Raw genomic sequence first — 13,212 nt, 5'->3', positions numbered from 1 at the left:
TCTTGTGGGGAGGGTGACAGAATCTTGTAGGTTCCATGTGAAACACAGCCACAGGCTATTTGGGCACCTGGGGATATTGGATGGGAGCAGATGTCTGTGCTCTCCATAGATTCTAGGAATGCCCCATGCCCAATCAGAGCTGCACTGGGTTAGATGCAGACAGTTTCCCCAGTATCCCTAAGCTGTATTCTTAGGGTCCATAGACTGTGGCTTTTGACCTGGCTCTCTGTGCCACTGTGGTCCTCCTATCTGCATGGCATTGGACAGTGGGGTCCTCATGATCAAGAACAATGCTGCTTAGTAATGGGCTTCCTGTAAGGGTCTCAGGAGACAAGGCTCCATCCCATGTAGAATGGGGGCTGGCAGAAGGTAGCTGATGTAGGGCTTGCATGAGCAGAGCAGGGGAAGAGAGCTCCTGTTTGGGTTCAGTGGGCACTGCCATGCCTTCTGCTGTCCAGAGGACTAGCTTGGTGTCCAGGTGACAAGGCACTGAGATGGGAGGTGGCATCCATGAAGCCTGAGTATACCAGTAAGGCTGGGGGAGGGGCATGGATCCCAGGATGTGGTCTGACCTCAGTGACTTGCAGGGCATTTTGGGGTCTGGCTTTGCCCTGAAAGTCCAAGAGCAGCACCGGCAGAAGCACTTTGAGAAGCGGCGGAACCCTGCGGCGGGCCTGATCCAGGTGATCCCCTTGGTCCTCGCTAGAGACCAATCCCTCTTTGGCCCCACCTTGCCCAGAGGGGACTTTGCTGGGGACTTGAACTATCATGAGGCTTCTCCCTACCTGTGGGTGGGGCTATGCTGGGTGTGTGTGGGGGGGATGTGTAAATAGCATGAAAACAGTGCAGACACCTGAGGGCACAGTACAGCAATGACACTGGGTGCTCCTTTCCTTAGCAGGTATCTGGTCCAGGCCAGGGTGTCCCAGGCACAATCCAGGTCACCCTTCAGCACCCTTGGTAGTAAGGTCCCTCATCACACCCATTCTGCAGTGGGAGGACCTGCAGCTCAGAGATTATCACTGTGGTAGAAAGTGGCATCTGAGTTGTGTCTGCCCCTCCAAGCCCGACTGAGGACACTGTGCCTTCCCTCCCTGAGTTCAGCTGGCTAACCCCCCATTCAGAGACAGTTGGGGTGCATTGGCTACCTGAATCTACAAGCAGAATAGCTGAGACTCCTGCTGTACCCTGGAGTTAGTAGGGGTATCATGCCAGTTGGACATGGCTTTGCCTCTGCCTTTATTTTTAGAAGGTTCCCTATGATCTTGACTTGAGGCCAGCCTCCTTTTATATACGTATTGTTTATCTTTCACCACAAAACTTCACTTTTATTGTTTTGTAAATGCAAAAGAGAAAAAAGAAGAATAGAAATGTCCAATTGAAAACAGTGACTGAACGTCCACAAAGCCAAAAGGTTTAAATCGTGTGGGGAGCACATACAGCGAAGTGCTCCCTACTTGTCCCTCTTCTCAACTCAAAGGCCACTCATCAGCAGCCAACAAGTCTTCCAGAGATCAAAAGAGACACTATAGGCATCAACACACCCTCTGCTCTGTTTCACCCAGGAGAGCCCCCTTGTCAGCATAGAACAGCCTCCCAGCCTATCCCCATGGTGGACCTAAGATTGTTTCCAGTGCTTCAGGTGGTCTCTGACTCATATCTGATGTGTGGCCACAGAATGTTGTTACAGAGCACCTAGTCAAAGGGACTTTCCTCTAAGGGAAGCTCATTTTTCTGTGCATCTGGGGGCCAAAACTTTGGATAGCCATGACCCCAGCTACAGGGCCAGGAAGGGTTGCTTTTTTTCCCCCTGTTTTTCAAGGTAGGGTCTCACTCTAGCTCAGGCTGACCTGGAATTCACTATGTAGTCTCTGGCAGCCTTGAACTCATGGCGATCCTCCTACCTTTACCTCTCAAGTGCTGGGATTAAAGGCGTGCACCACCACACCCAGCAGGACTGCTTTTTTATTTTTACTATTTTTTCTCCTCTTTTTCTCAAGGTAGGGTCTCACTCTAGCCCAGGCTGATCTGGAATTCACTCTGTATTCTCAGGGTAGCCTTGAACTCGCTGTGATCTTCCTTCCTCTGCCTCTTAAGTGCTGCGATTAAAGGTGTGTGCTACCACACCGGTTGCTTTTCATTCATTCATTCATTTATTTATTTATTTATTTATTTATTTATTTATTTATTAGAGATAGAGAGATTGAAAGAAAGAGCGAGAGAACGAGTGTGCCAGGGCCTCTAGCCACTGCAGACTCCAGAAGCATGCGTCACCTTGTGCATCTGGCTTACATGGGACCTGGAGAATCAAACCTGAGTCCCTAGGCTTCACAGACAAACACCTTAACTGCTAAGCCATTTCTCCTGTCCAAGGACTGCTTTTTGAGAAGTCTACAACTTGGATATGATTCTGGCTACCAGCGAGGAAAAGACCTTGAGCCTTACAGAAGATAGTAGGACCCCCTGTGCCCTCTAAGAATCTGAGAAGATCATCTGCATGCTGTGGAAGTGAGCATGCCTGAGTTAGCCTAAACCTCAAGTCTAAAACAAATAAAATGTTATTGAAAGAACTTTAGGGAGATCTAAATAAACAGAAAAATATCCCATGTTCATAGATTGGAAGATTTAATCTCATTAAAAATTTTTTTTAACAAAAATTGATCTCCAGGGCCTGGGGAGATGGTTCAGTGGATAACCTGGGCAAAGGAAAGCACCTGGCTTTGGATTCCCAAGACCCATATAAAGCTGGATGCTAGGGAGTTGGAAATAGGAGAATTCCGAGAAGCTTAGCTAATGGCAGTGGTTACATAATGCTGAGTGTGCACTTTAAAGTGGATGCAATTGTGGATTCTATGTTGCATGTATTTTTTTTTTTGTTAACAACTTCCATGATTATAAATAATATCCCATGGTAATGCCCTCTCTCCCCCCAATTTCCACTTTTAAACTCTACTCTCCATCATATCCCTTCCCCATCTCAATCAGTCTCTCTTTGATTTTGATGTCATGATCTTTTCCTCCTATTATGATGGTCTTGTGTAGGTAGTGTCAGGCACTGTGAGGTCATTGCATGCATTTTTTCACACACAAAAGGGTAGAGGTCCAAAGGAAGTACTGGCCAGTGAAACCAATCTACATGGCAGGCTAAAGACTGGGCCTAGGCCTGGAAAAAAGAGGTATGTCCTAGCATTGCTGGCCTTCCTAGGTTGCCAAGAGCCTGAGATAAAGTCTTGTTTGGACTGGGGAGGACAGCAACATCATTGTGTTGACCAAATAATCAGTATCAAGTAAGATATAAAGGTACTTGCTGTGAGCTGCACTGGCTCTGTCTCCTTCATACCCCAGCAGCTTCTGTGGGCATCATGCCCATCCCTTTCACCAGAATAAACCAAGTCTGTAGGGTAAGGACAGGTGGGGGCACATTTCTGATGATTGAGCTGAGCCTTCCTGATTGAAAGGTACATATGAGATCACTGGAGGGGTTGGGGGGGGCGTCTGGTCCTGCTGCACCAACCTTGCCTGTCTCTCTCCACAGTCTGCCTGGAGATTCTATGCCACCAACCTCTCACGGACTGACCTGCACTCCACGTGGCAGTATTATGAACGCACCGTCACCGTCCCCATGTACAGGTACTGCATCAAGTCCAGCCTCCCCACCCTGCACAGTGGCCTTGCTTTTGAATTTCCATTTGTCATAAACCCTATTTTTGTTTGATTTTTGCTTTGTTTTTCATTTCAAATGTATCTGTTTTTCCAAAGAAGATTCTGTGTGGTTTGTTTCAAAGTATTGATTTTGCTCTTTGCTTTACAGTGTGTGGTTTTTCTTACCTCATTCCCCTACCCCTTGCTTTCTGCTCTTCAATATAGGTGTGTTGTATTATGAGCCTCCCTCCCCACCCCAGGCTGTCCCATAAGGTGACTGCTGACCTGAGCACTGGAGGGATCTAATGCCAGAGTCCGCTAGCAGCCTCAGCTCGAAGCAGAAGGATGATGAGAACACTGTTCTCCAGGGAGGACTGGGGTCTCTGTGGGGGAGGAGGTATCCCGGACTGAGCTGAGGATCTAGACATGGGTAACTTACATTATCTGAGGATTCCGGGGTCCATAGGAGGATGGAGCACAGGACATTCCAGGTGCCTTGGTAGGAAAGGAGAAGACCAGGAAATGCCTCTTTGGAAGCCACTGGGAGGCATTTCCAGCTAGACTGTAGGGCAACTACTCAGGGCAAGTGGCAGTGCTGGCTTAGGAGTTGTGAGCTGGCATCTTCCCTGGATAAAGGTCTGAGGCGAGGTCGTGAGGGCTGAGCACAGAGACCACAGCCCCATGCTGTAGTGCAGAGCTCCTCAGAGTAGACACCATACTGTCCCGCCATTATACATTGAGGGGGTGAGGCTGATCCAGGTCTTCCCAGGGAATTTTAGTCCACCTGCTTTGGTACATCTGAGCTGTCCCCAGGTGGAGTGGGCACAGAGCTCAGTCTGGCACTCCTCGGCTGAGGGGTCGTCTTGAGGCTTTCATCATGAGTGACAGATCAGAGGTCATTCCTCTTGCACTAGCATTGGCAAGCTGTCACCTGGGGATAAGGAGGTCCCGCAACCTCACCCTCAGCCCCTCTGGAGCACTGAGCCCTTGCTTGGCCTTCCCTGAGCACCATGCTCCTTGCCGGGCATCAGGACAGAATTGAGCCATGGGCTAATTTTCTTTATTCTGTTGTTTCCCCTACTTTCCTTGACTATTTTTCCATTTTCTTTTTCTTATCTTTTCTTTTAAATTTTGGTTTTTTCCCCTTTGTGTGTGTGTGTGAAACCCTTGAAAGCTCGCAAACTCAAACCTATGGGGCCTCCAGGTAGGACATGCATGGGATAGAAGCTGTGTGTGGCTCTTGTCTGTCTGAGTCTGGTGCCAGGCAAGCCCTTGGAAGCCCACAGCCCAACCCAGAGCACCTTCCCCGTGGTCCTCATGCTGCCATTGTCAGATCTGGTTTCCCTTTGGCCCCTCCCTGCCTGGACACCTTTGCCAACCTATTTTTCCTCCCAGAGTGAGCTCATCTTCCCTCCCCTGCCTCCTGCCTCCTCAGCTGCTGCTCTCTTGTTGCTGGATCCCTTGTCCTCAGTGAGTCGTGTTTCTTGACCTGCTTCCTGCATTGTTTTACAGCTGTGGTCTCCCCTCCTTGTCTCCATACCATCCCATAGGCCGACTTATGAATCAATAAGTTGTGAACTCAACATGTGTTTGGGGATACGTGTCAGGTGCCAAACTCACATTTCCGACTAGAATATTGCTCAGAATGCTGTCCCAGGGTCTCCCTCCCTGGGCTCAAGCCCTCCCCAAAGCCTTTCTACATTAGAGGGAACTTGCAGGCCTTGGGAGCAGAACCATCTGTTGGGTACCAGCTCTCCTTTGTGCTTTGGGGTCTTTGTCCAGATAGGGGCTTCTGAGCTGCTCAGGAAGTTTTACTCCACATAGAGGGTGAGGGTCTCCTCCCTGTGTTGAATTAGAGGCACACCCCCCAGCAAACACTGCAGAGCAGACAGCTTCTGGTTTGGCCTAGCAGTGGGCTCAAGTTCTTTTCCCTGGAGCAGCGATCTGTCTGCTGCCCATCTGGGGATTGGGCTAGATAGTTACACACTCAATTCCTAGGACAGTGGGGCTGCTATGCTGGGTAACCTTGGGGTCAGGCCCTTGAGCATCTCTTGCCAAGACTCTAGAAGCACAGGGGACCATGGGAGCACTGTTCCATTGTCTAGCCTCACCTGGGGTTCCCAACTTCCTGGCAGGTGGAGGATCTGTGTCCTGATAGGCTCCTTGTACCTTTGGTCCATTTTCTCTAGCCAGCACTGTTCTAGAAATAAGATGTCCCATGCCCACAGAGCCCCCCCCTCATTTGCATGGCTGGAGTTGTCCCTTGAGGTCAGTTTCACTCCCAGATTAACCTATGCTATCTGTTAGGATCACCCTTGCCTCCACTCCCATCATTCTCTGACTGTCCAGAGTTGACCAGCTGTGCGCATGGCCCCAACCTGTGTGTCTGAGCCCAGTGGCTTCTCTGTGTGTCCAGGCATGCATCCTCTCTGGCTCAGTGGGCTGGTGTCATGTGTTTCTAACCTAAGCCTGCGCGTGGGGGGGGGTGTCTAAGGAGGGAGGGCTGTGCCAGGGTCTTCATTCACTCCATGCCCCAAAGCTTGGTGTAGGAGAGATGGGGAAGGCCCCTGTGGCACTAGCTGACTAACCTGACTGCTGAGCTCCTGCTTCATGTTCTGCCTGGACAGTGGATGGCCTGGGGGAGGTTGAGAAACATCAAAGGATGGGAAGGGATGAGCTCACAGGCCTGCCTCCTCCTACCAACATTTTCAGAACCTTTCTAGGTCCAATTGTGAGGCTGTGGCTCTGGACCCGGAAGAGGCCAAGTGCAGTGACCTGTCAGAGTCTGTACAGCCTACTGGGGAAGGGGGACCACCCAGAGGCTGTAGCAGGTTGGGGCAGGGAGGCAACAGTGGCTCAGGTGCAGGATGGGTCTTTCTGAGTGGAGGAGTTGGCTAGCCTGACCAGTGGAGTTCAGTGTCCTTTTGTTTTGGAGGCAATGTGGAACCATTAAGTATTTGAGTGGGAGAACAACGAGGTTGCTGGGCATATTTGGAAGATTAGTTGGGAGATCATGGAGGTGTTGAAAGAAGCTAGGTGAGTTAGATAGAGGGATCAAGAGACATAAGAAGGGGCATCTTCAGTAGGAAGTAGCCATAGCTGCCATAAAGGTTGGGTTGGGAGGGCTTGGGAGGTAGTTAACTATTGAAAGACCGCTGAACACAAAGACCCAAGTGGTGTTCTGCAACTAGGATGTCAAGAGTGACAGAGACAAGCATGTGTGAGGGACTTAGGTTCTGGAGGTCCTGGTGTCCAGTGGCACATGGGTGGCTCTGTAGAGTGAGGCTGTCCTAGAGTAAATGGTGGTGGTGGTTTTGTGTGTGTGTGTGTTGGGGGGTAGTGAGTCAGAGCAGGAGTGGCAGGCACTGGATTCACAGCAACTGAGGTACTTCTGTTCAGACACTTTCCCTGAAATGAGGCAGGCTGTGTATAGAGAAGACATTTGCCAGGATATAAGCTGGAGAGTGGAATGGGGTAAGGAGACATTTCACCCAGATATGGGGTGGGGCTTACCTCCTGTATCCAAGCACACCTTCCCTGGGGAGGCTGCTGTGCTATGACTGTGGACTGACCAAATGTCAGAGTGGTCAGATGGTTGCCAGGCATAGGTCTGTTGGGGCAGGTCAAGAGAATGGGGGACAGGCCATCTGCTGACGGTCCTCAGGGCATCTGGGCCCGATGAAGCCAGGGCTTGTCTTCCAGTTGTCCAGGCCAATAATCCTACCCAGAAATGAGCTCCTTTTTGCCCGGAAAAGACCTTCACTGTCCCAGTATTGGTCAGGAAAGAAGCTCAGGGAATGGTTTAGGGGGTCTAACTATCTGTGTTTACAGGCTTCTAGCCCTTTAGGATGTTCAGGGGCTGGGGAGTGGAGGGAAGGGAGAACAGGAGAGTGGGTGCCCCATCTGGGCTCTGTTCTCTGGACCTACTCCATGTTGAAGGGTGGAGCTCTTACAGTCTACTGTCCATGGTGATCCCCACCCTCTTTCCAGAGCCTGGCCCCGAAAAGCAGAAAATAAAGATGACTCCAAGGTTTGGGAGAGGCATTCACACTGAACCCAGGATCCTAAGTGAGCCACAACCATACCCTGGCATCATCTTCTGTCTTCACCCATAAGAGAAGTGGATGTGGGTAAGCAGGGCTGGACCTTGGCACCTGTGGAGGCTCACTTGCCTCTCCTTCTCTCACCACAGACTCATCCCGCCTCTCAACCAGCTGGAGCTGCTGAGGAACCTCAAGAGCAAATCTGGACTCACCTTCAGGTTAGCACCAGATCTCCATGCTGAGGCTGTAGCTTTGGGGTGTAGTGGGTAGCCTGGGCCTCCTGAGGGACTCCAGCACTTCTTCAGTCAGCAGCAAGAAGCCCCAGGGTGTGCTTGGCTGTTGGTCTTGGTCAGCTCCTGTTTACCAGATTGAGACCCTTATTCCTCTATGGGTGGGCATGAAGGGCTGGGGCAAAGAATAAGACTTGATGTGAGGCCAGCTGGCTCCGTTCATGGCTCGTGCTTGAGCACTACATGGGAAGGAGTGTCCCAGCTCTACATCCCATCAGTGTCAGGCACTGACATGTCCAGTGGTACCTGCTGGCCCTTTAAGTATCAAAATTTGTGGCTTGCAGTATTTGAGCACAGAGACAGGCACATATAAAGGCTTGCTCACTACAGAAATGAGGGACCTGGTTGTCCACATGCAGTTTTCTATCTCTTTTGAGCCTGAGCAATAGCCTGATGGTAGCCCCTGCCCTCCCACCCCGAGATATGTGTGAGCTCTGGAACCTGTGAATGTGACCTTTGGCATCCATTTTTCACCTGGCTTTTCTGGATGGGCCCTGTATCCAAACACAGTGTCAGTATGTGGTGAGGGAAGTTCGGAGACATTCAGAGGAGAAGCTGAGAGAAGATACAGGCAGAGACTGGAGTGGTGTGGCCACAAGTCGAGGACACTAGGAGTCACAAGATGCAGGAAAGGCAAAGGGGGAATCCTCCCTTGGAGCTCATCAAAGCAGCGCAGTCCTGTGACACCTTGACTTCCCGGATTTCTCTTCAAGACTGTGAGAGTATTGACTTTCTGTGGCTTCAACCACCTGATTATGACACTCTGTTATGAAAATTCTAGCAAACAATTCAGCTTTTGATCCTGAAATAGGGTGATATTTTAATGAACACTTAGAAGTATGGCAGTGAGTTTGAAACAGGGTAATTAGTAAGGGGCTGGAAAAGGTTTGAGGTGCATGTTAGAATATGCCCATATTGCCTCCAAGAGATGGTTAGTAGGATTATGGATATTAAAGGTGCTTCTGATGATGGCTGTGAAGGAAATGAGGACCATGATAGAGGTTGTTTGTATTGTCCTGAGTAGAATGTGGTTAGAAATACCATTAGTTTATCTGCTACTGTGACATCTATGACATGAATAACTTAAGGGAAGAAACGTCTGTTTTGTCTCATAGTTTCAGAGGCTCAGTCTAGATCAGCTGGTTCTATGGCAAGGTAGAAGGGTATGGTGGAGGAAAGCTGCTCACCTCATGATAGCCAGAAGAGGGTGAGAGAGAGAGAGAGAGGAAATACTCTTCAAAGACATACCTCCAACAACCATGGCCTCCACTAGCTCATGATCCTGTTGAAATGTATGTCTATAAATACTGAGTAAAACATCTCTCTGAGCCGGGTGTGGTGACGCATGCCTTTAATCCCAGCTTTCAGAGGCAGAGGTAGGAGGATCGCCGTAAGTTCAAGGCCACCCTGAGACTACATAGTGAATTCCAGGTTAGCCTGGACCAGAGTGAGACCCTACCTCAAAAAAAAAAAAAAATCTCTCTGGGGCTGGAGAGATGCAATAGTTAAGGTGCTTGCCTGCAAAGCCTAAGGACCCATGTTTGACTCTCCAGATCCCACGTAAGCCAGATGCACAAAGGTGAGGCAAGGTGGCACATGCCCACTAGGTGGCACAGGCATCTGGAGTTCAATTGCAGTGGCTGAGGCCCTGGCACGGCAATTCTCTCTCTCTCTCCTAAAAATAAAATAAAATAAAATCTCTCTGGGACATACGTGTGACAACAAACTGGTCCCTTCTGGGCCCTGCTTTTGGGTCCTGTGATCAAGGCAGCTGGGTCTCTTCACTGAGCCCCTTCACCTGTAGCCCAATCTGTGGGAGTAGGATGGATGTCAGGGCTGAGACCAAGGATCAGGGGAGGTCAGAGGGATTCTAGGTAGGCACAAAGAGAGGTCCCAGGGACTGCTAGAGGGGTGGCTGCTAACGGTCTGTCTCTCTGTTTGAAGGAAGGAGCCACAGCCGGAGCCATCACCAAGGTCAGTCCCTCCTGCCTCCAGCTGCCCTTGCCTGTGCTGAGCTCATCTTGCCTTGCTTCCTCTGTGTGCACCACGTTTCACAGGGCAGGCCCTGTGTATGCTTCTATGTGCAAGTGTATGACTGCGTATCCTGCTCTGCCCAGGATCACTGCTCAATCACAGCCTCTTCCCAGGGCTTTGGACTCAATACAGTACATGGGTGGGACTTCTTGGGGTTAGCCCTGCCCAACCCTGCCCATGGTTCAGCTCCCACAGGGTACCCTGAGGCCAAGATTCCTGTTAAAGCACCTGGCAAGTATAAGACATGAATTTATAGCCTTAAGTGGAAACCCTAAGCAGGGGCCCCACCAGCAACCTTGGGTCAGACATGGAGGAGAACCTAGGGCTAGATGCTAGTGGAGGACTTTGCTTTCCTGACAGTCCCTGAGGTGAGCAGGAGTCAGGGTCCTAGTGGGAAGAGTGGGATGCCTCTCCCCTCTCACATCCTTTTGGTGGAGAGTCAGACCTTGTTCCTCTCCCTGGCCCCCTTTGCTCAGGCAGGTTAGATTAGGCTCACAGGCCAGCTCTGCTTCTGTGCTAGGTGAGAACCAGCTTTCCAGCACCTCGAAACAAATCAAGACCATCTCATAGACTTTGAGCTCATTGTGCATTCCAGTTGGATCCCTGTACCCTCTGGGTTAGGTGTGCTCTCCTCCCCCATGACCTGTCCACAGTGCAGTGTGGATCCTGCTCACAGATCTCAGGTCTGAGAAGGACACCTTTCTGCCCTCTCGTGTCCTCCTAAACAGCAGGAAGACCCAAAACATTCAGGAACTGCTTGGGCATGGAGGAGGGTGGAATCAGGCTAGCCCTGTCCTCTGTCCAATGGAGGACACATTACTCCGCTCTGAAAGGAGAATTTAATAGTTGGTGCCTTGAATTGCAAAGACTAGCAAAGCTTTTGCTCTAATTCAGCAACCAGTGGCTGAAAACTCTTGGCACTAAGAAAGCTGTCTGGAGTTTGGCAGCTCACCATAGTCATGACTGATATGTGACCTAGCCTTGTCATTAACAAGCAGGCTTAAGAGAGTCAGACCCACCCAGACCCAGGGACTGCCCTTCTGTGCTCCTCACTGTCACCGTCAGGGCGGCTTTGGCTCAGTCTTCTCTTGGCACTGCTGCTTCCAGTGGCTCTGGGGCTTAGAGTTGGAGGGATGTGGGAGCCCCAGCCCCCTCGGTCCTAGATGCCAATGCTGTGATTTGACCCAGTCCTCACCTGTGCCCCAGGTGGATGGAGCTGGTTCCAGCGGTGATGGGTCTGGAGGCTTCTGTGCCCAACTCCATGATACCCTGCCCACCTGACACCCTGCACTCTGATTGGGAGCAGGTCACTCAGGAGACCGCTGGCCTCCCGCAGTTTCTTGCGCTTGTTGCTGTAGCTTTGGCGCTCCCTGCGCGATTCTCGTCTCAGCCTCTTTCTTTCTCTCTCTCCCTCTTCTGCCCCCAATCTGGAAAATCTTGCTGTCCCCAAGTGCTTTTAATCACTGTCACTGCCCTTCTCGGGCCCCTTTCTCGTCTGCTCTGTCTTTTGGGATGAGGTGCTGACCCTGAAAGCAGGACTCAAGGTGAGGACCCAAGGGAGCCCCCTGGCTCTCCGGTATGTTCAGTGGCTCCCCTGCTCTCCACCCTGCCACTCCTCTGTTTGCCCCACGTGTCAGTGGCCCCTGCCTGCCTGTGACCCCACACCTTTTCCCCAGGGCCAGTGCCCGCCAACCTGGCCCTCCTCCCAGGATGCTCTGACCTGTAGGTGCTCAGTTAGACAGCACATTGGCTGTCTACAGGAAGGGCACACACCTTTGCATGGATTCTGAGCTTTTTGGTGGTCTGAGGTGCCTGGAGAACTGGGTGCTGAGGGAGTGAGGAGCAGTTTCTACTGATGAAGACCCCGTTTTTGGGATGCATACCTGCTGGCAAGGTAATGGAGGGTGGGGTGGTCTCTCTGGCCTTTGTCAGAGGCAGTCACCCTCTCCTTTAGCACCCGGCATATAGGAAGTGTGCAAAGCATTGTGCTGCTTGTAGGCCTGCCTCTGGTATACCTGGCAAGGGGCCTATTCTATGAAATGCCAAGTGGGGTCTGATTCCCTAGGGCCCCGCTGTTTCTGAGCTCAGCCAGTCCAGTGGGAGACAGTGGCTGCACCTCTGCCTGGCCCTGGACATGTAGCCCTGTGCCCTGCCTGACAGGACCAGTTGGTATTTTTGGTTGGGCAGGTGGGTGATGTGAACCCACCTCAGCTACTGAGAAACTTTTTCGATATGGGCACAGGACACAGGTGAACAGGGGGAAGCCCTTAATGGTTGGAGTCCTCTACTCCTGGTGAGACTAATGGAACTGGCTTGGAGTTGTCATGGGTGTCTGGGTCAGGGGAGCCAGGGCAGGCAAGAGCTCAGGCCTGTGCTGCACCAGTGTGTCTCTTGTAACTGCAATTGCTGTGACCTGTCCGTTGTGGTCCTGTGCCCTTTCTCACTGCCTCCTACTCCCATGCCTGGAGGGGCCCTTAATCCTGGCTTTGCCCTTCTTGTTCGTGTGGGTTCCTCTTTTCACAGGGGGAAGTGTCTGCGTGTCTTGGTACCCATCTGCCTTGCCTGGTCTTGGCCAGTGCCTATGGTATCTCTACCTCCTAATAGGCAGGAGACCCCCATGAGCTGGCCTTCTGGCTCCTGCTTGGGGTTTAAGTGTGCTGGCCATTCTTAGATGGGGTAAAGCTCTGCTTATCTTATGGGGGCAGGAAGAAAACCCAGGGCCAGCCTCAAGCTAGTACAGCGTCATGCCAGCCTGAATTGCTCATCTCTGCACTCACCAAGTAAAGAGGGCTGTGGCCAGCATTCCCCTTCTTACCTAGCACTTGTCAGGCTCTTAGGTTGTGCTTTTCCATAAATAAGTCATTAGCCATGCTTAACATCCATTAAAATGGACACAGTTGGACTGGGAAAATGGCTCAGTGGGTAAAACTGTTTGCTGTACCGGCATGGCAAGCAGAATACAGATCCCCATAACCCATGTAAAAGCCAAATACAGAAGTCAGTGACTGTAATCCAAGCTCTCCTAAGTAGAGATGGGGTGGAGATAGGAGAATCCTGGAAGCTCACAGACCAGCTATCCTAGCATAACAGTGGTAAACAAAGAGACCCTGCCTCAAACAAAGTGAAAGGTGAAAATATGCAGTTATCCTCTGACCTCCACATGTGCTCTGTGCCACACATGTGTCTGTATTTGAACATTAAAA

The 13,212-nt window shown here is 51.0% G+C and overlaps 1 protein-coding gene across 18 annotated transcripts in view; it reads left to right on the top strand.

Moving 5' to 3' along the window:
* Nucleotides 1–13,212, top strand: part of Kcnq2 (potassium voltage-gated channel subfamily Q member 2) — an 88,153-nt gene that overhangs the window by 31,590 nt on the left and 43,351 nt on the right. For 10 of the 18 annotated variants that reach the window (XM_045156748.1, XM_045156755.1, XM_045156746.1 and 7 more), the window contains 5 exons: nt 588–683; nt 3,536–3,630; nt 4,817–4,846; nt 7,835–7,903; nt 9,920–9,949. In XM_045156748.1, the coding sequence (XP_045012683.1) occupies nt 588–683; nt 3,536–3,630; nt 4,817–4,846; nt 7,835–7,903; nt 9,920–9,949 (320 nt within the window). The remainder of the gene's footprint in view (nt 1–587; nt 684–3,535; nt 3,631–4,816; nt 4,847–7,834; nt 7,904–9,919; nt 9,950–13,212) is intronic. The other 8 variants (XM_045156750.1, XM_045156753.1, XM_045156744.1 and 5 more) reach the window with 5 other exon arrangements.

The sequence above is a fragment of the Jaculus jaculus genome, chromosome 8, assembly GCF_020740685.1.
Source record: "Jaculus jaculus isolate mJacJac1 chromosome 8, mJacJac1.mat.Y.cur, whole genome shotgun sequence".
Lineage (NCBI taxonomy): Eukaryota > Metazoa > Chordata > Mammalia > Rodentia > Dipodidae > Jaculus > Jaculus jaculus.
This window is presented reverse-complemented; position numbering and strand designations above follow the sequence as displayed.